This window comes from Pelecanus crispus, chromosome 31 (assembly GCF_030463565.1).
Source record: "Pelecanus crispus isolate bPelCri1 chromosome 31, bPelCri1.pri, whole genome shotgun sequence".
NCBI classification, from domain to species: Eukaryota; Metazoa; Chordata; class Aves; order Pelecaniformes; family Pelecanidae; genus Pelecanus; species Pelecanus crispus.
This window is the reverse complement of record NC_134673.1, coordinates 1131015-1151717: the sequence shown is the minus strand read 5'-3', so window position 1 is coordinate 1151717 and position 20703 is coordinate 1131015. Positions and strand designations below refer to the sequence as shown.

Sequence of the window (20703 nt, the reverse complement as noted above, 5' to 3'; positions counted from 1 at the left end):
GTGTGGTTCTTAGTTGCCAACTGGGGTTAAACCTGATGAGGGAAGATGATGATAAAGTCCATAGTGTGGATGGACCAAAGGCTGTTCATCCCCCAAAGACTTTCTCTGCAGCACCCTGTCTGTCCTGGAGTTTGTCTTGCAAGCCGCACAGCTGTGCGGAGTTTCTGTAGAGTCACCAAACACCTCTCTGGACAAGGTGTCATTGCCCAGCCTTGTTTCTCTGGCCTTGCAGTCTGCTGGGCAGTCTGTGGGCACCTCGGTTCCTTGTTACGTCAGCCTCTGTCAAACACGCCAGCATATGAAGCAGAGTTGGGGCCCTGGGGCCCTGTTACCATGTTTACCTGTAACGACCCTGTGCTCAGCCCTGGTGCCACAGCTGAGATGCTGTAGCCCCAGTGTGCTCAGGCAGGAGGAGCTGGAGCACAGACAGGAGGAGCTGGAGCCTCACAGCGCTGTGATGTTTTTGGATGAAATTAGATGTGGTGGGACAACTTGCTCATTTGGGGTACTTCAATGGAGGGATAGAGGCTCTTCAGAAGAGAGTGGCAGCGAAGGTGAGGACGGGGGATACCCCCAGTGTGAATGGGCAGCTCAGATGGATGGAGCTCTTCTAGGACGGTTAGCTTCTCTCATTGAGGATTAGAGGAGCCGGTAAGGGTTGGCAGTTATGAACCTCTGAATGAGAGTGAGGAAGCAGGAAAAGTCTTCTGTCAGCAACCCAAGGAAGTCTGCAGGTCAATGAGCCAGTTCCTGTGGGGGATGGTAATTGCCCTGGCACTCACAGACCAGGCAAAACAAGGTGCAAACAGTCTGGAGGATCTTGGGACCACTTCTTAAGACAGCTGCCCATCGTGCCAACAAGGGCCCTGGATGCTCACCTGGATCCAGTACTGGCAAACAAGGAAGAGCTGGTCAGGAATGTGATAATCAGTGTCATCCTTGGCTGTAGCAACAATGGTGGGGTCCCAGAATGACAGCGGGGTGAAGACAGCAAGTATCAGAGCCTTGGGGCTCCAGAGAAGAATTTGACTTACTCAGGGGACAGATACAGGTAGGGTCTCCCAGGCCTTTGTGCCTTCAGGCAGGGCTCTGGAGAAGAACGACCGGCAGTGGATGGGGATGAAGTCAGGTGAAAGGAGTAACATTAAAGAAATTAAGTTTAATAACATTAAAGAAATTAATTTATCATCATCAAGAAGGTGAAGAAATTATTTTAAAGCATGTTACCATTACTGGATCTAGTGAGAGTAGAAATGAGGCAAATTACTTGGTGGGTTGACCCCAGCCGGCAGTTAAGTGCCCACCCAGCTGCTGGCTCACCACCATCCCCCACCGCGAGCGGCATGGGGGAGAGCATCGGAAGGGCAGAAAATCTCATGGGTCAAGACAAAGACAGTTCACTAAGTGAAGCAAAGCAAAGCAAAGCTGCGTGTGCAAGCAAAGCAGAATAAGGAATTCCTACCAGATTGCCCTCCTTCCTCTGCCTTTGCTGAGGGGACTGAATAGCTTCCTCTTTTTATAGAGCCATAGAGCGGTCTGGGCTGGAAGGGACCTTAAAGGTCAGCTAGTTCCAACCCCCCTGCCCTGGGCCAGGAAGGGGGAACCCGTCCCTGGGTGGGCTCGAACCACCAGCCTTTCGGTTAACAGCCGAACGCGCTAGCCAATTGCGCCACAGAGACTCCCAACGTGAGCCCTGTAGAGCTTCCCATCGGCAGGCAGATGTTTGGCCATTTCTGGGGAAGCAGAGCTTTGCCACGTGTCATGGTGTGACTTGGGAAGAGAAACACCATAACCTTGAATGTCCACCCTTCATCCTTCTTTCCCTAAGCACCAGACCTCCCCTCCCACGGCATTTCTCGTAGCGGTCTCGTCTCATTCCCTGCCCACTGCAGACCATCCATCTGCAATACAAAGGTGGCCACCAAATCAACTCCTCCGGCAGCCTTGCACAAGCGCTTAGACCTCAAAGGTGTCTCAGAGGTGCCTCGGGGAGCTCCTCCCCTCACCAAGATGCGCTTCCTCAACTCATGTTTTTAGGATGATTTCAGCAATAAATAACAATAAACCAGGATCTCTTCCTTTACCGGTTTTCTTTATTTTTCTACTTACTGAACAAGTGACACCAGGCTTCCCCAATTCCTGTTGATCCGGAGTGTCTCCTGATGAAGTCTGAATAGGTAGGAAAAGTAAGGTCCTTTCCGTACGACAGCCATGTGGGCAAACTCTGTCCCCCGCCACCTCCCACGCACCCTGCCATTTCTATCATCAGCCACCTGGGACTTGCATCATGCTTTCTCAGATCTAAGCTTTACACACTAAATTCTGCAGCTGAAGGTGCATTTGTACCAGTTCCTACCTCCTTTGTTTGGTGAACCATCTGTGCACGGTCACATAAGGATAGTTCCTACCTGCCAAGGGGGAAAAAAAGAAAAAAAAAAAAAAAAAAAAAAAAAAGAAGAAAGAAGAAAGGGATAGTTTAATAAAATATAGACCACATTCCTCAGCTGTATCTGAAGTCCAGGTTGCTTCCACTGAAGTCCACCTTCCACAGTGGGGAACCTTAGTGGAAAACCTTCAGTGGGATACATAGGAGAGGACAGGTAGGAACATAAAGGTCTATTTTTGTCATTCTCCCTGGTCTCTTGGCACTTTTAACTGATACCTTGGTTGTGCTTTAAGATTGTTAAAATGCACTATAAAATGCATATAGTAGCTAAGGAAATGTGTTCTCTGTGGATTTGCAGAGACTTCCCTTCAGCTACTTTGAGCAGCTGGTGGAACTAGGGTAGGGAGAAAAGGAAAAGGGAAGGGAAGGGAAGGATACTAGATACTAACCCCGAGAGCATGGGGTGGTTTTCACCCAGGGACCCAATCTTTCCTTTTTGCTCTTCCCAGGAAGTTCTTAATCCAGAACATTGGCTTTCCTCATTGGTCTCCGTTGGTGCTTAAGTTTTACCGTTAATGGCATCACCCATCCACCTGGAAGTTGCGTCTAGGTGGACTTGCTCATCCTGAGGGACTCATCATATAGACCTGAGACATTATAACATCTTTTCACAGAATCACAGAACCATAGACTCACAGAATGACCGTAAGGACTGTCGTGGTTTAGCCCCAGCCAGCGACTAAGCACCACGCGGCCGCTCGCTCACTCCCCCTACCCCGATGGGATGGGGGAAGGAATTGGAGGAGTAAGAGTGAGAAACACTCCTGGGTTGAGATAAGAACAGCTTAATAATTGAAATAAAGTAAAATTGTAATGATAATAATAACAACAATAAAATAATGATAATAATAATAATCATATACAAAGCAAGTGATGCACAATGCAATTGCTCACCACCCGCCGACCGATACCCAGACAGTCCCCGAGCAACGATCGCTGCTCCCCGGCCAACCCCCCCCCCCAGTTTATACACTGAGCATGACGTCACATGGTATGGAATAGCCCTTTGGTCAGTTTGGATCAACTATTCTGGCTGTGCCCCCTCCCAGTTTCTTGTGCGCCTGGCAGAGCATGGGAAGCTGAAAAAGTCCTTGACTAGCATAAGCAGTACTCAGCAACAACTAAAAACATCAGGGTGTTATCAACATTCTTCTCCTCCTAAATCCAAAACACAGCACTGTGCCTGCTACTAGGAAGAAAATTAACTCTATCCCAGCCGACACCAGGACAGTATCCACCCCTTATTCTATACCATCTACGTCATGCACCGGCCCTCCCCTTTCCAATCTGTTCTAATTAATCACCACTGCTTTCCCTATCTTGATATATACACACAGAGATATCATTCCCTTCGTCTATGGGCCATCCCTCTAAAATGTCCATTGAGTTCATTTAGCCCATGACTTTGGGTTCCATCTGTCATCACAGTCTTTCAGAGCAGGAGAGGTGGTGTGCGGTGTTGGATTGTTGCATGCTGAAGCCAGTTCTCATTCCAACACGGTTTCATCAAAGTTCATTTTCATTAAGCTGGGCAATTCTTACTGTAATACCATTGATGTGGCATATAGCAACCATAACATACAGTATTATATACCTAACATTAACCTACTATATTATTATATTAACATTATACTATATTATTATATTAACATACAGTTAAGAGAGAACATACAATAAGAGATAACATACAGTCTTATAAAGCAATTAATATCATACAATTCAGTTCATTGGCTATTTTCACCCCAAATCAACTCCCCTTGAGGTACACATTGGACTTCCCCATCCTCCCGCATCACCCACCAAGTGCACCCAGGTCCTTGAGCAAAAGCAATCCGACGAATGGGTTTGCCTTTGCCAGAGGGGGAAGCAACCCAGACTGTCTTCCCCAACATATTTTTCATGTGCACTACAGGGACTTTATCTCCTTCTACAGTACGTAGAAGTTTTGATTGGGCAGGGCCAGCTCGATTGGCAGATCCCCTGGTGTTGACTAACCAGGTGGCTTTCGCTAAATGCGTATCCCAATGTTTGAATGTCCCACCACCCATTGCTCTCAGGGTAGTCTTTAACAGCCCATTGTATCGCTCGATTTTCCCGGAGGCTGGTGCATGACAGGGGATGTGATACACCCACTCAGTGCCGTGCTCTTTGGCCCAGGTGTCTAGGAGGTTGTTTCGGAAATGAGTCCCGTTGTCTGACTCGATTCTTTCTGGGGTGCCGTGTCGCCACAGGACTTGCTTTTCAAGGCCCAGGATGGTGTTCCGGGCGGTGGCACGGGGCACGGGATATGTTTCCAGCCATCCGGTGGTTGCTTCCACCATGGTGAGCACATAGCGCTTGCCTTGGCGGGTTTGTGGGAGTGTGATAGAATCAATCTGCCAGGCCTCCCCATATTTATATTTTAGCCATCGTTCACTATACCCGAGGGGCTTGAACCGCTTGGCTTGCTTGATTGCAGCGCACGTTTCACATTCATGAATAACCTGTGCAATACTGTCCATAGTTAAGTCCACCCCTCGATCATGAGCCCATCCATATGTTGCATCCCTTCCTTGATGGCCTGAGGCGTCGTGGGCCCACCCAGCTATAAATAATTCACCCTTATGTTGCCAGTCCAGATCCACCTGAGCCACTTCAGTCTTAGCAGACTGACCCACCTGCTGGTTGTTTTGATGTTCTTCAGTGGCCCGACTCTTGGGTACATGAGCATCTACGTGACGTACTTTTACAACCAGGTTCTCTACCCGGGCAGCAATATCTTGCCACAATGCGGCAGCCCAGATGGGTTTGCCTCTGCGCTGCCAGTGCCAGTTGCTCTGCTTCCATTGCTGCAGCCACCCCCACAGGGCATTTGCCACCATCCATGAGTCAGTACAGAGATAAAGGACCAGCCACTTTTCTCGTTCAGCAATATCTAAAGCCAGCTGGATGGCTTTCACCTCTGCAAACTGACTCGACTCCCCTTCCCCTTCAGCAGTTTCTGCAACTTCTCGTGTAGGACTCCATACAGCAGCTTTCCACCTCCGATGCTTTCCCACAAGACGACAGGACCCATCAGTGAACAGGGCATATTGCTTCTCATTTTCTGGCAATTTATTATACAGTGGGGCCTCTTCAGCACGTGTCACCTCCTCCTCTAGTGATATTCTAAGTTTTTTTCCTTCTGCCCAGTCCATGATCACTTCCAAGATTCCTGGGGGACTGGGGTTTCCTATTCGAGCCTGTTGTGTGATTAGTGCCACCCACTTACTCCACGTAGCATCAGTTGCATGATGCGTAGAGGGCACCCTGCCTTTGAACATCCAGCCCAGCACCAGCAGTCAGGGTGCCAGCAGGAGCTGTGCTTCAGTACCAACCACTTCCCAAGCAGCTCAAACCCCTTCATACGCTGCCAATATCTCTTTCTCAGTTGGAGTATAGCGGGCTTTGGATCCTCTGTATGCCCGACTCCAAAACCCTCGGGGTCGGCCTCGAGTCTCCCCTGGTGCTTTCTGCCAGAGGCTCCAGGTAGGGCCATTCTCCCCGGCTGCGGTGTAGAGCACATTTTTAATATCCTGCCCTGCCCGGGCTGGCCCAAGGGCTACTGCATGAACTACCTCCCGTTTAATTTGTTCGAAGGCTTGTTGTTGCTCAGGGCCCCATTGGAAATCGTTCTTCTTCCGGGTCACTTGATAGAGAGGGCTTACGATCTGGCTGTAATTTGGAATATGCATTCTCCAAAAACCCACAGCGCCTAAGAGAGCTTGTGTTTCCTTTTTGCTAGTTGGTGGGGACATAGCTGTTGTTTTGTTGATCACCTCCATTGGGATCTGACGACGTCCATCTTGCCATTTTATTCCTAAAAACTGGATCTCCTGTGCAGGTCCCTTGACCTTACTCTGTTTGATGGCAAAACCGGCCTTCAGAAGGATTTGGACTATTTTCTTTCCCTTCTCAAAACCTTCTTCTGCTGTATTGCCCCACACAATGATGACATCAATGCACTGCAGATGTTCTGGAGCTTCACTCTGTTCCAGTGCTGTCTGGATCAGTCCATGGCAAACGGTGGGGCTGTGCTTCCACCCCTGGGGCAGTCGGTTCCAGGTGTACTGAACACCCCTCCAGGTAAAAGCAAGCTCGGGCCTGCACTCTGCTGCCAAAGGGATGGAGAAAAATGCCTTAGCGACGTCAATGGTGGCACACCACTTGGCTGCCTTTGACTCCAGTTCGTATTGAAGTTCTAGCATGTCTGGCACGGCAGCACTCAGCGGCGGTGTAACTTCGTTCAGGCCACGATAGTCCACTGCTAGTCTCCACTCCCCATTAGACTTTCGCACTGGCCATGTGGGACTGTTAAAGGGTGAGCGAGTCTTGCTGATCACTCCCTGGCTCTCCAGTCGACGAATCAGGTTACGGATGGGAATCAGGGAGTCTCGGTTGGTGCGATATTGCCGCCGGTGCACAGTTGTGGTAGCGATTGGCACCAGTTGTTCTTCGACCCTCAGCAACCCCACAATAGAAGGGTCCTCTGAGAGACGGGGCAAGGTGGACAGCTGTTTAGTTTCCTCCGTCTCCAAGGCAGCTATACCAAAAGCCCACCGGTATCCTTTTGGGTCCTTGAAATACCCTCTCCTGAGGTAATCTATGCCAAGGATGGACGGAGCATCTGGGCCAGTCACAATGGGGTGCTTCTGCCACTCATTCCATGATGCCAAAATTCCAGCCAATATGCTATGTTCGTGAGAAGAAATACTGATCTTCCTCTGCATTGACTCCCACTACTCTTTCACATCTTTCCACATGTACTCCTTAAACTGACCCCTTCTCAACTTTCTGCAGTCTGCCTGATGGTCCCTTTCACCAAATCCTTAATTATGTTCCTACCTGTCCTCTCCTATGTATCCCACTGAAGGTTTTCCACTAAGGTTCCCCACTGTGGAAGGTGGACTTCAGTGGAAGCAACCTGGACTTCAGATACAGCTGAGGAATGTGGTCTATATTTTATTAAACTATCCCTTTCTTCTTTCTTCTTTTTTTTTTTTTTTTTTTTTTTTTTTTCTTTTTTTCCCCCTTGGCAGGTAGGAACTATCCTTATGTGACCGTGCACAGATGGTTCACCAAACAAAGGAGGTAGGAACTGGTACAAATGCACCTTCAGCTGCAGAATTTAGTGTGTAAAGCTTAGATCTGAGAAAGCATGATGCAAGTCCCAGGTGGCTGATGATAGAAATGGCAGGGTGCGTGGGAGGTGGCGGGGGACAGAGTTTGCCCACATGGCTGTCGTACGGAAAGGACCTTACTTTTCCTACCTATTCAGACTTCATCAGGAGACACTCCGGATCAACAGGAATTGGGGAAGCCTGGTGTCACTTGTTCAGTAAGTAGAAAAATAAAGAAAACCGGTAAAGGAAGAGATCCTGGTTTATTGTTATTTATTGCTGAAATCATCCTAAAAACATGAGTTGAGGAAGCGCATCTTGGTGAGGGGAGGAGCTCCCCGAGGCACCTCTGAGACACCTTTGAGGTCTAAGCGCTTGTGCAAGGCTGCCGGAGGAGTTGATTTGGTGGCCACCTTTGTATTGCAGATGGATGGTCTGCAGTGGGCAGGGAATGAGACGAGACCGCTACGAGAAATGCCGTGGGAGGGGAGGTCTGGTGCTTAGGGAAAGAAGGATGAAGGGTGGACATTCAAGGTTATGGTGTTTCTCTTCCCAAGTCACACCATGACACGTGGCAAAGCTCTGCTTCCCCAGAAATGGCCAAACATCTGCCTGCCGATGGGAAGCTCTACAGGGCTCACGTTGGGAGTCTCTGTGGCGCAATTGGCTAGCGCGTTCGGCTGTTAACCGAAAGGCTGGTGGTTCGAGCCCACCCAGGGACGGGTTCCCCCTTCCTGGCCCAGGGCAGGGGGGTTGGAACTAGCTGACCTTTAAGGTCCCTTCCAGCCCAGACCGCTCTATGGCTCTATAAAAAGAGGAAGCTATTCAGTCCCCTCAGCAAAGGCAGAGGAAGGAGGGCAATCTGGTAGGAATTCCTTATTCTGCTTTGCTTGCACACGCAGCTTTGCTTTGCTTTGCTTCACTTAGTGAACTGTCTTTGTCTTGACCCATGAGATTTTCTGCCCTTCCGATGCTCTCCCCCATGCCGCTCGCGGTGGGGGATGGTGGTGAGCCAGCAGCTGGGTGGGCACTTAACTGCCGGCTGGGGTCAACCCACCAAGTAATTTGCCTCATTTCTACTCTCACTAGATCCAGTAATGGTAACATGCTTTAAAATAATTTCTTCACCTTCTTGATGATGATAAATTAATTTCTTTAATGTTATTAAACTTAATTTCTTTAATGTTACTCCTTTCACCTGACTTCATCCCCATCCACTGCCGGTCGTTCTTCTCCAGAGCCCTGCCTGAAGGCACAAAGGCCTGGGAGACCCTACCTGTATCTGTCCCCTGAGTAAGTCAAATTCTTCTCTGGAGCCCCAAGGCTCTGATACTTGCTGTCTTCACCCCGCTGTCATTCTGGGACCCCACCATTGTTGCTACAGCCAAGGATGACACTGATTATCACATTCCTGACCAGCTCTTCCTTGTTTGCCAGTACTGGATCCAGGTGAGCATCCAGGGCCCTTGTTGGCACGATGGGCAGCTGTCTTAAGAAGTGGTCCCAAGATCCTCCAGACTGTTTGCACCTTGTTTTGCCTGGTCTGTGAGTGCCAGGGCAATTACCATCCCCCACAGGAACTGGCTCATTGACCTGCAGACTTCCTTGGGTTGCTGACAGAAGACTTTTCCTGCTTCCTCACTCTCATTCAGAGGTTCATAACTGCCAACCCTTACTGGCTCCTCTAATCCTCAATGAGAGAAGCTAACCGTCCTAGAAGAGCTCCATCCATCTGAGCTGCCCATTCACACTGGGGGTATCCCCCGTCCTCACCTTCGCTGCCACTCTCTTCTGAAGAGCCTCTATCCCTCCATTGAAGTACCCCAAATGAGCAAGTTGTCCCACCACATCTAATTTCATCCAAAAACATCACAGCGCTGTGAGGCTCCAGCTCCTCCTGTCTGTGCTCCAGCTCCTCCTGCCTGAGCACACTGGGGCTACAGCATCTCAGCTGTGGCACCAGGGCTGAGCACAGGGTCGTTACAGGTAAACATGGTAACAGGGCCCCAGGGCCCCAACTCTGCTTCATATGCTGGCGTGTTTGACAGAGGCTGACGTAACAAGGAACCGAGGTGCCCACAGACTGCCCAGCAGACTGCAAGGCCAGAGAAACAAGGCTGGGCAATGACACCTTGTCCAGAGAGGTGTTTGGTGACTCTACAGAAACTCCGCACAGCTGTGCGGCTTGCAAGACAAACTCCAGGACAGACAGGGTGCTGCAGAGAAAGTCTTTGGGGGATGAACAGCCTTTGGTCCATCCACACTATGGACTTTATCATCATCTTCCCTCATCAGGTTTAACCCCAGTTGGCAACTAAGAACCACACAGCTGCTCGCTCACCCTCCCCCCACCCCCCCCCACCCACCGTTGGGGTGGGGAAAGAATCAGAAAAAAAAGTAAAACCCATGGGTTGAGATAGAGACAGTTTAATAGGACAGCAGAGGAAGAGAAAATAATAGTAGTAGTAGTAGTAGTAGTAATAATAATAATAATAATAATAATAATAATAATGATAAAAGAATATACAAAACAAGTGATGCACAATGCAATTGCTCACCACACACTGACCGATGCCCAGCCCGTCCCCGAGCACCGACTGATGCGCCCAGGCCAGCTCCCCCCAGTTTGTATACTGAGCATGACATCATATGGTATGGAATAGCCCTTTGGCCAGTTTGGGTCAGCTGCCCTGACTAGGCTCCCGCCCAGCTTCTTGTGCACCTGGCAGAGCATGGGAAGCTGAAAAGTCCTTCACTTAGTATAAGCCATACCTAGCAACAGCAAAACATCAGCGTGTTATCAACATTATTCTCATACGAAATCCAAAACACAGCACTTTGCCAGCTACTAGGAAGAAAATCCACTCTATCCCAGCCAAAGCCACTACCGTATCCACCCCTTATTCTATACCATCTACGTCATGCCCAGGTCCTGCGCTTTCCAATACATTCCAATACAATACACCACCACTTTTCCTGTCTTTTGATATATACACACAGATATCATTCCCTTAGTCTGCGGGCCATCCCTGTAAAATGTCCGTTGAGTTCATTCAGTCCTTGACTTTGGGCTCCATCTGTCATAGCAATCTTTCAGGGTGGGAGAGGTGGTGTGTGGTGTTGGATTGTTGCGTGCCGAAGCCAGTTGTGGTTCCATCACCGCTGCACTTTGCTCGGTTTCATCAAAGTTCATTCTGCATTAATCTGGGTGATTCTTACTGTAACACCATTGGTATGGCATACAGCAACCATAAAAGTGCAGAGCTCTGCCTTTCCTGGTCTTGGCAGAGACCTTGTTTCCTTGTGGATACTTAAATATAGTGCTTTCCCTTTGGGTAACATCATCTTGGATAGTCTCTTGTTCTGCCAGGCCCGCCTCAGGAACATGGTGCTCTGCTCTCCTGGGGGCTCCAGATTCCCTTCCAGAAAGCCAGGCAGCTATCATTCAGCTCTGCTGCATGTGGAAGAGCCCTGGGCAGGCAATTCAGAGCCTCTTCACCATCCTCAGTGGCACTGGGCACCCACAAGTGAGAGCTGAGTCCAGCCCTCATTCCCCAACACATCTTCCTGTCACCCTTCCCGTGAGGCCATGGAGAAGCAAGCACTTCAGAAGCCCATGGAGAATGCAGTTCTTGGAACCTATTGCTGACTTCAGCAGGAAGAAGAGCCCAACCTTCGGGCATTGCGCTGGGGAGACAACCTTTTATGGCAGAGATGCTGCTCGGGAAGACAAGCCTGACACTGTGATGACACATTTACCAAAGGCCTCTAGGTTAGTAGGCGCAGCAGGATCATACCTGTGGAGTTATGGAGTGAATTCAAACATTTCTGTATGAGCATGATCGTCACGGATGCAAAAGCAAATAAAACACCAGCCTGTCCTGGGAAAATTAGGAATAACCTGTGAGGAGAGATGGGCAGCTTACTGCTGCTGAAGGTGAACCCATTGAACGACTTCCCTCAAGCCGTCCCGGAGCTCCTGGTTCCTCATGCTGCAGATGAGGTGGTTGAATGCTGGAGGCACCACCGAGTACAGAACTGCGACCACCAGGTTCAGGGACGGCGAAGAGATGGAGGAGGGCTTCAGGTAGGCAAACATGCCAGTGCTGACAAACAGGGAGGCCCCAGCCAGGTGAGGGAGGCATGTGGCAAAGGCTTTGTGCCATCCCTGTTCAGAGGGGATCCTCAGCACAGCCCTGAAGATCTGCACATAGCACAGAACAATGAAAATAAAACCAACAAATGCTAAAGCTAGACTGAACACAAGAAGCCCAACTTCCCTGAGGTAGTCATCGGAACAGGTGAGCTTGAGGAGCTGAGGAAGTTCACAGAAGAACTGGTCTATGGTACTGCCTTGGCAGAGTGGTAGTGAAAATGTATTGGCAGTGTGCAGCAGGCCATGGAGGACCCCACTGCCCCAGGCAGCTGCTGCCATTTTGACACAGGCTCTGCTGCCCAGGAGGGTCCCATAGTGCAGGGGCCTGCAGATGGCAAGGTAGCGGTCGTAGGCCGTGATGGTGAGAAGATAAAACTCTCCTGTGACAAACAAGACAAACATAGAGACCTGGGCAGCACATCCATAGTAGGAAATAATCCTGGTGTCCCAGAGGGAATTGGCCACGGATTTGGGGAGAGTGGTGGAGACAGAGCCCAGGTCGAGGAGGGAGAGGTTGAGGAGGAAGAAGTACATGGGGGTGTGGAGGCGGTGGTCGCAGGCTATGGCAGTGATGATGAGGCCGTTGCCCAGGAGGGCAGCCAGGTAGATGCCCAGGAAGAGCCAGAAGTGCAGGAGCTGCAGCTCCCGCGTGTCTGCAAATGCCAGGAGGAGGAACTCAGTGATGGAGCTGCTGAGGAGGAACTCGATGATGGAGCTGCTGTTGGACATCTGCTCCTTCTGGGACTCCTGTGCTGTCCGAGGAGAAAAAGATATGGACAAGGTAGGGCAGCCTTGTCTGAGGAAAACCTGTTCTGTTTGTCATTGAAAGTGCCCACATCACCTCTCTTCTTCTCAAGAGAACCCTCCTGTGCAAGCAAAGCAGAATAAGGAATTCCTACCAGATTGCCCTCCTTCCTCTGCCTTTGCTGAGGGGACTGAATAGCTTCCTCTTTTTATAGAGCCATAGAGCGGTCTGGGCTGGAAGGGACCTTAAAGGTCAGCTAGTTCCAACCCCCCTGCCCTGGGCCAGGAAGGGGGAACCCGTCCCTGGGTGGGCTCGAACCACCAGCCTTTCGGTTAACAGCCGAACGCGCTAGCCAATTGCGCCACAGAGACTCCCAACGTGAGCCCTGTAGAGCTTCCCATCGGCAGGCAGATGTTTGGCCATTTCTGGGGAAGCAGAGCTTTGCCACGTGTCATGGTGTGACTTGGGAAGAGAAACACCATAACCTTGAATGTCCACCCTTCATCCTTCTTTCCCTAAGCACCAGACCTCCCCTCCCACGGCATTTCTCGTAGCGGTCTCGTCTCATTCCCTGCCCACTGCAGACCATCCATCTGCAATACAAAGGTGGCCACCAAATCAACTCCTCCGGCAGCCTTGCACAAGCGCTTAGACCTCAAAGGTGTCTCAGAGGTGCCTCGGGGAGCTCCTCCCCTCACCAAGATGCGCTTCCTCAACTCATGTTTTTAGGATGATTTCAGCAATAAATAACAATAAACCAGGATCTCTTCCTTTACCGGTTTTCTTTATTTTTCTACTTACTGAACAAGTGACACCAGGCTTCCCCAATTCCTGTTGATCCGGAGTGTCTCCTGATGAAGTCTGAATAGGTAGGAAAAGTAAGGTCCTTTCCGTACGACAGCCATGTGGGCAAACTCTGTCCCCCGCCACCTCCCACGCACCCTGCCATTTCTATCATCAGCCACCTGGGACTTGCATCATGCTTTCTCAGATCTAAGCTTTACACACTAAATTCTGCAGCTGAAGGTGCATTTGTACCAGTTCCTACCTCCTTTGTTTGGTGAACCATCTGTGCACGGTCACATAAGGATAGTTCCTACCTGCCAAGGGGGAAAAAAAGAAAAAAAAAAAAAAAAAAAAAAAAAAGAAGAAAGAAGAAAGGGATAGTTTAATAAAATATAGACCACATTCCTCAGCTGTATCTGAAGTCCAGGTTGCTTCCACTGAAGTCCACCTTCCACAGTGGGGAACCTTAGTGGAAAACCTTCAGTGGGATACATAGGAGAGGACAGGTAGGAACATAAAGGTCTATTTTTGTCATTCTCCCTGGTCTCTTGGCACTTTTAACTGATACCTTGGTTGTGCTTTAAGATTGTTAAAATGCACTATAAAATGCATATAGTAGCTAAGGAAATGTGTTCTCTGTGGATTTGCAGAGACTTCCCTTCAGCTACTTTGAGCAGCTGGTGGAACTAGGGTAGGGAGAAAAGGAAAAGGGAAGGGAAGGGAAGGATACTAGATACTAACCCCGAGAGCATGGGGTGGTTTTCACCCAGGGACCCAATCTTTCCTTTTTGCTCTTCCCAGGAAGTTCTTAATCCAGAACATTGGCTTTCCTCATTGGTCTCCGTTGGTGCTTAAGTTTTACCGTTAATGGCATCACCCATCCACCTGGAAGTTGCGTCTAGGTGGACTTGCTCATCCTGAGGGACTCATCATATAGACCTGAGACATTATAACATCTTTTCACAGAATCACAGAACCATAGACTCACAGAATGACCGTAAGGACTGTCGTGGTTTAGCCCCAGCCAGCGACTAAGCACCACGCGGCCGCTCGCTCACTCCCCCTACCCCGATGGGATGGGGGAAGGAATTGGAGGAGTAAGAGTGAGAAACACTCCTGGGTTGAGATAAGAACAGCTTAATAATTGAAATAAAGTAAAATTGTAATGATAATAATAACAACAATAAAATAATGATAATAATAATAATCATATACAAAGCAAGTGATGCACAATGCAATTGCTCACCACCCGCCGACCGATACCCAGACAGTCCCCGAGCAACGATCGCTGCTCCCCGGCCAACCCCCCCCCCCAGTTTATACACTGAGCATGACGTCACATGGTATGGAATAGCCCTTTGGTCAGTTTGGATCAACTATTCTGGCTGTGCCCCCTCCCAGTTTCTTGTGCGCCTGGCAGAGCATGGGAAGCTGAAAAAGTCCTTGACTAGCATAAGCAGTACTCAGCAACAACTAAAAACATCAGGGTGTTATCAACATTCTTCTCCTCCTAAATCCAAAACACAGCACTGTGCCTGCTACTAGGAAGAAAATTAACTCTATCCCAGCCGACACCAGGACAGTATCCACCCCTTATTCTATACCATCTACGTCATGCACCGGCCCTCCCCTTTCCAATCTGTTCTAATTAATCACCACTGCTTTCCCTATCTTGATATATACACACAGAGATATCATTCCCTTCGTCTATGGGCCATCCCTCTAAAATGTCCATTGAGTTCATTTAGCCCATGACTTTGGGTTCCATCTGTCATCACAGTCTTTCAGAGCAGGAGAGGTGGTGTGCGGTGTTGGATTGTTGCATGCTGAAGCCAGTTCTCATTCCAACACGGTTTCATCAAAGTTCATTTTCATTAAGCTGGGCAATTCTTACTGTAATACCATTGATGTGGCATATAGCAACCATAACATACAGTATTATATACCTAACATTAACCTACTATATTATTATATTAACATTATACTATATTATTATATTAACATACAGTTAAGAGAGAACATACAATAAGAGATAACATACAGTCTTATAAAGCAATTAATATCATACAATTCAGTTCATTGGCTATTTTCACCCCAAATCAACTCCCCTTGAGGTACACATTGGACTTCCCCATCCTCCCGCATCACCCACCAAGTGCACCCAGGTCCTTGAGCAAAAGCAATCCGACGAATGGGTTTGCCTTTGCCAGAGGGGGAAGCAACCCAGACTGTCTTCCCCAACATATTTTTCATGTGCACTACAGGGACTTTATCTCCTTCTACAGTACGTAGAAGTTTTGATTGGGCAGGGCCAGCTCGATTGGCAGATCCCCTGGTGTTGACTAACCAGGTGGCTTTCGCTAAATGCGTATCCCAATGTTTGAATGTCCCACCACCCATTGCTCTCAGGGTAGTCTTTAACAGCCCATTGTATCGCTCGATTTTCCCGGAGGCTGGTGCATGACAGGGGATGTGATACACCCACTCAGTGCCGTGCTCTTTGGCCCAGGTGTCTAGGAGGTTGTTTCGGAAATGAGTCCCGTTGTCTGACTCGATTCTTTCTGGGGTGCCGTGTCGCCACAGGACTTGCTTTTCAAGGCCCAGGATGGTGTTCCGGGCGGTGGCACGGGGCACGGGATATGTTTCCAGCCATCCGGTGGTTGCTTCCACCATGGTGAGCACATAGCGCTTGCCTTGGCGGGTTTGTGGGAGTGTGATAGAATCAATCTGCCAGGCCTCCCCATATTTATATTTTAGCCATCGTTCACTATACCCGAGGGGCTTGAACCGCTTGGCTTGCTTGATTGCAGCGCACGTTTCACATTCATGAATAACCTGTGCAATACTGTCCATAGTTAAGTCCACCCCTCGATCATGAGCCCATCCATATGTTGCATCCCTTCCTTGATGGCCTGAGGCGTCGTGGGCCCACCCAGCTATAAATAATTCACCCTTATGTTGCCAGTCCAGATCCACCTGAGCCACTTCAGTCTTAGCAGACTGACCCACCTGCTGGTTGTTTTGATGTTCTTCAGTGGCCCGACTCTTGGGTACATGAGCATCTACGTGACGTACTTTTACAACCAGGTTCTCTACCCGGGCAGCAATATCTTGCCACAATGCGGCAGCCCAGATGGGTTTGCCTCTGCGCTGCCAGTGCCAGTTGCTCTGCTTCCATTGCTGCAGCCACCCCCACAGGGCATTTGCCACCATCCATGAGTCAGTACAGAGATAAAGGACCAGCCACTTTTCTCGTTCAGCAATATCTAAAGCCAGCTGGATGGCTTTCACCTCTGCAAACTGACTCGACTCCCCTTCCCCTTCAGCAGTTTCTGCAACTTCTCGTGTAGGACTCCATACAGCAGCTTTCCACCTCCGATGCTTTCCCACAAGACGACAGGACCCATCAGTGAACAGGGCATATTGCTTCTCATTTTCTGGCAATTTATTATACAGTGGGGCCTCTTCAGCACGTGTCACCTCCTCCTCTAGTGATATTCTAAGTTTTTTTCCTTCTGCCCAGTCCATGATCACTTCCAAGATTCCTGGGGGACTGGGGTTTCCTATTCGAGCCTGTTGTGTGATTAGTGCCACCCACTTACTCCACGTAGCATCAGTTGCATGATGCGTAGAGGGCACCCTGCCTTTGAACATCCAGCCCAGCACCAGCAGTCAGGGTGCCAGCAGGAGCTGTGCTTCAGTACCAACCACTTCCCAAGCAGCTCAAACCCCTTCATACGCTGCCAATATCTCTTTCTCAGTTGGAGTATAGCGGGCTTTGGATCCTCTGTATGCCCGACTCCAAAACCCTCGGGGTCGGCCTCGAGTCTCCCCTGGTGCTTTCTGCCAGAGGCTCCAGGTAGGGCCATTCTCCCCGGCTGCGGTGTAGAGCACATTTTTAATATCCTGCCCTGCCCGGGCTGGCCCAAGGGCTACTGCATGAACTACCTCCCGTTTAATTTGTTCGAAGGCTTGTTGTTGCTCAGGGCCCCATTGGAAATCGTTCTTCTTCCGGGTCACTTGATAGAGAGGGCTTACGATCTGGCTGTAATTTGGAATATGCATTCTCCAAAAACCCACAGCGCCTAAGAGAGCTTGTGTTTCCTTTTTGCTAGTTGGTGGGGACATAGCTGTTGTTTTGTTGATCACCTCCATTGGGATCTGACGACGTCCATCTTGCCATTTTATTCCTAAAAACTGGATCTCCTGTGCAGGTCCCTTGACCTTACTCTGTTTGATGGCAAAACCGGCCTTCAGAAGGATTTGGACTATTTTCTTTCCCTTCTCAAAACCTTCTTCTGCTGTATTGCCCCACACAATGATGACATCAATGCACTGCAGATGTTCTGGAGCTTCACTCTGTTCCAGTGCTGTCTGGATCAGTCCATGGCAAACGGTGGGGCTGTGCTTCCACCCCTGGGGCAGTCGGTTCCAGGTGTACTGAACACCCCTCCAGGTAAAAGCAAGCTCGGGCCTGCACTCTGCTGCCAAAGGGATGGAGAAAAATGCCTTAGCGACGTCAATGGTGGCACACCACTTGGCTGCCTTTGACTCCAGTTCGTATTGAAGTTCTAGCATGTCTGGCACGGCAGCACTCAGCGGCGGTGTAACTTCGTTCAGGCCACGATAGTCCACTGCTAGTCTCCACTCCCCATTAGACTTTCGCACTGGCCATGTGGGACTGTTAAAGGGTGAGCGAGTCTTGCTGATCACTCCCTGGCTCTCCAGTCGACGAATCAGGTTACGGATGGGAATCAGGGAGTCTCGGTTGGTGCGATATTGCCGCCGGTGCACAGTTGTGGTAGCGATTGGCACCAGTTGTTCTTCGACCCTCAGCAACCCCACAATAGAAGGGTCCTCTGAGAGACGGGGCAAGGTGGACAGCTGTTTAGTTTCCTCCGTCTCCAAGGCAGCTATACCAAAAGCCCACCGGTATCCTTTTGGGTCCTTGAAATACCCTCTCCTGAGGTAATCTATGCCAAGGATGGACGGAGCATCTGGGCCAGTCACAATGGGGTGCTTCTGCCACTCATTCCATGATGCCAAAATTCCAGCCAATATGCTATGTTCGTGAGAAGAAATACTGATCTTCCTCTGCATTGACTCCCACTACTCTTTCACATCTTTCCACATGTACTCCTTAAACTGACCCCTTCTCAACTTTCTGCAGTCTGCCTGATGGTCCCTTTCACCAAATCCTTAATTATGTTCCTACCTGTCCTCTCCTATGTATCCCACTGAAGGTTTTCCACTAAGGTTCCCCACTGTGGAAGGTGGACTTCAGTGGAAGCAACCTGGACTTCAGATACAGCTGAGGAATGTGGTCTATATTTTATTAAACTATCCCTTTCTTCTTTCTTCTTTTTTTTTTTTTTTTTTTTTTTTTTCTTTTTTTCCCCCTTGGCAGGTAGGAACTATCCTTATGTGACCGTGCACAGATGGTTCACCAAACAAAGGAGGTAGGAACTGGTACAAATGCACCTTCAGCTGCAGAATTTAGTGTGTAAAGCTTAGATCTGAGAAAGCATGATGCAAGTCCCAGGTGGCTGATGATAGAAATGGCAGGGTGCGTGGGAGGTGGCGGGGGACAGAGTTTGCCCACATGGCTGTCGTACGGAAAGGACCTTACTTTTCCTACCTATTCAGACTTCATCAGGAGACACTCCGGATCAACAGGAATTGGGGAAGCCTGGTGTCACTTGTTCAGTAAGTAGAAAAATAAAGAAAACCGGTAAAGGAAGAGATCCTGGTTTATTGTTATTTATTGCTGAAATCATCCTAAAAACATGAGTTGAGGAAGCGCATCTTGGTGAGGGGAGGAGCTCCCCGAGGCACCTCTGAGACACCTTTGAGGTCTAAGCGCTTGTGCAAGGCTGCCGGAGGAGTTGATTTGGTGGCCACCTTTGTATTGCAGATGGATGGTCTGCAGTGGGCAGGGAATGAGACGAGACCGCTACGAGAAATGCCGTGGGAGGGGAGGTCTGGTGCTTAGGGAAAGAAGGATGAAGGGTGGACATTCAAGGTTATGGTGTTTCTCTTCCCAAGTCACACCATGACACGTGGCAAAGCTCTGCTTCCCCAGAAATGGCCAAACATCTGCCTGCCGATGGGAAGCTCTACAGGGCTCACGTTGGGAGTCTCTGTGGCGCAATTGGCTAGCGCGTTCGGCTGTTAACCGAAAGGCTGGTGGTTCGAGCCCACCCAGGGACGGGTTCCCCCTTCCCGGCCCAGGGCAGGGGGGTTGGAACTAGCTGACCTTTAAGGTCCCTTCCAGCCCAGACCGCTCTATGGCTCTATAAAAAGAGGAAGCTATTCAGTCCCCTCAGCAAAGGCAGAGGAAGGAGGGCAATCTGGTAGGAATTCCTTATTCTGCTTTGCTTGCACACGCAGCTTTGCTTTGCTTTGCTTCACTTAGTGAACTGTCTTTGTCTTGACCCATGAGATTTTCTGCCCTTCCGATGCTCTCCCCCATGCCGCTCGCGGTGGGGGATGGTGGTGAGCCAGCAGCTGGGTGGGCACTTAACTGCCGGCTGGGGTCAACCCACCAAGTAATTTGCCTCATTTCTACTCTCACTAGATCCAGTAATGGTAACATGCTTTAAAATAATTTCTTCACCTTCTTGATGATGATAAATTAATTTCTTTAATGTTATTAAACTTAATTTCTTTAATGTTACTCCTTTCACCTGACTTCATCCCCATCCACTGCCGGTCGTTCTTCTCCAGAGCCCTGCCTGAAGGCACAAAGGCCTGGGAGACCCTACCTGTATCTGTCCCCTGAGTAAGTCAAATTCTTCTCTGGAGCCCCAAGGCTCTGATACTTGCTGTCTTCACCCCGCTGTCATTCTGGGACCCCACCATTGTTGCTACAGCCAAGGATGACACTGATTATCACATTCCTGACCAGCTCTTCCTTGTTTGCCAGTACTGGATCCAGGTGAGCATCCAGGGCCCTTGTTGGCACGATGGGCAGCTGTCTTAAGAAGTGGTCCCAAGATCCTCCAGACTGTTTGCACCTTGTTTTGCCTGGTCTGTGAGTGCCAGGGCAATTACCATCCCCCACAGGAACTGGCTCATTGACCTGCAGACTTCCTTGGGTTGCTGACAGAAGACTTTTCCTGCTTCCTCACTCTCATTCAGAGGTTCATAACTGCCAACCCTTACCGGCTCCTCTAATCCTCAATGAGAGAAGCTAACCGTCCTAGAAGAGCTCCATCCATCTGAGCTGCCCATTCACACTGGGGGTATCCCCCGTCCTCACCTTCGCTGCCACTCTCTTCTGAAGAGCCTCTATCCCTCCATTGAAGTACCCCAAATGAGCAAGTTGTCCCACCACATCTAATTTCATCCAAAAACATCACAGCGCTGTGAGGCTCCAGCTCCTCCTGTCTGTGCTCCAGCTCCTCCTGCCTGAGCACACTGGGGCTACAGC

The 20703-nt window shown here is 49.6% G+C and overlaps 1 protein-coding gene, 4 non-coding genes and 1 pseudogene across 5 annotated transcripts; 2 read left to right on the top strand and 4 right to left on the bottom strand.

Annotated features, from left to right (window-relative positions):
• The window catches only part of LOC142596361 (uncharacterized), a 488757-nt pseudogene that overhangs the window by 48614 nt on the left and 419440 nt on the right, over positions 1-20703 (bottom strand).
• On the bottom strand, positions 1606-1679 carry TRNAN-GUU (transfer RNA asparagine (anticodon GUU)). The gene has a single exon. It is a non-coding gene; the product is annotated as a tRNA-Asn (tRNA).
• On the top strand, positions 8233-8306 carry TRNAN-GUU (transfer RNA asparagine (anticodon GUU)). Its single transcript has one exon. It is a non-coding gene; the product is annotated as a tRNA-Asn (tRNA).
• LOC142596350 (olfactory receptor 14J1-like) lies at positions 11507-20132 on the bottom strand. Its single transcript, XM_075725467.1, has 2 exons — positions 20093-20132; positions 11507-12492 (listed from the first exon to the last, which is right to left on the bottom strand). The coding sequence occupies exons 1-2, from the start codon at positions 20130-20132 to the stop codon at positions 11507-11509; spliced, it is 1026 nt and encodes a 341-aa protein (XP_075581582.1).
• On the bottom strand, positions 12783-12856 carry TRNAN-GUU (transfer RNA asparagine (anticodon GUU)). Its single transcript has one exon. It is a non-coding gene; the product is annotated as a tRNA-Asn (tRNA).
• TRNAN-GUU (transfer RNA asparagine (anticodon GUU)) lies at positions 19408-19481 on the top strand. The gene has a single exon. It is a non-coding gene; the product is annotated as a tRNA-Asn (tRNA).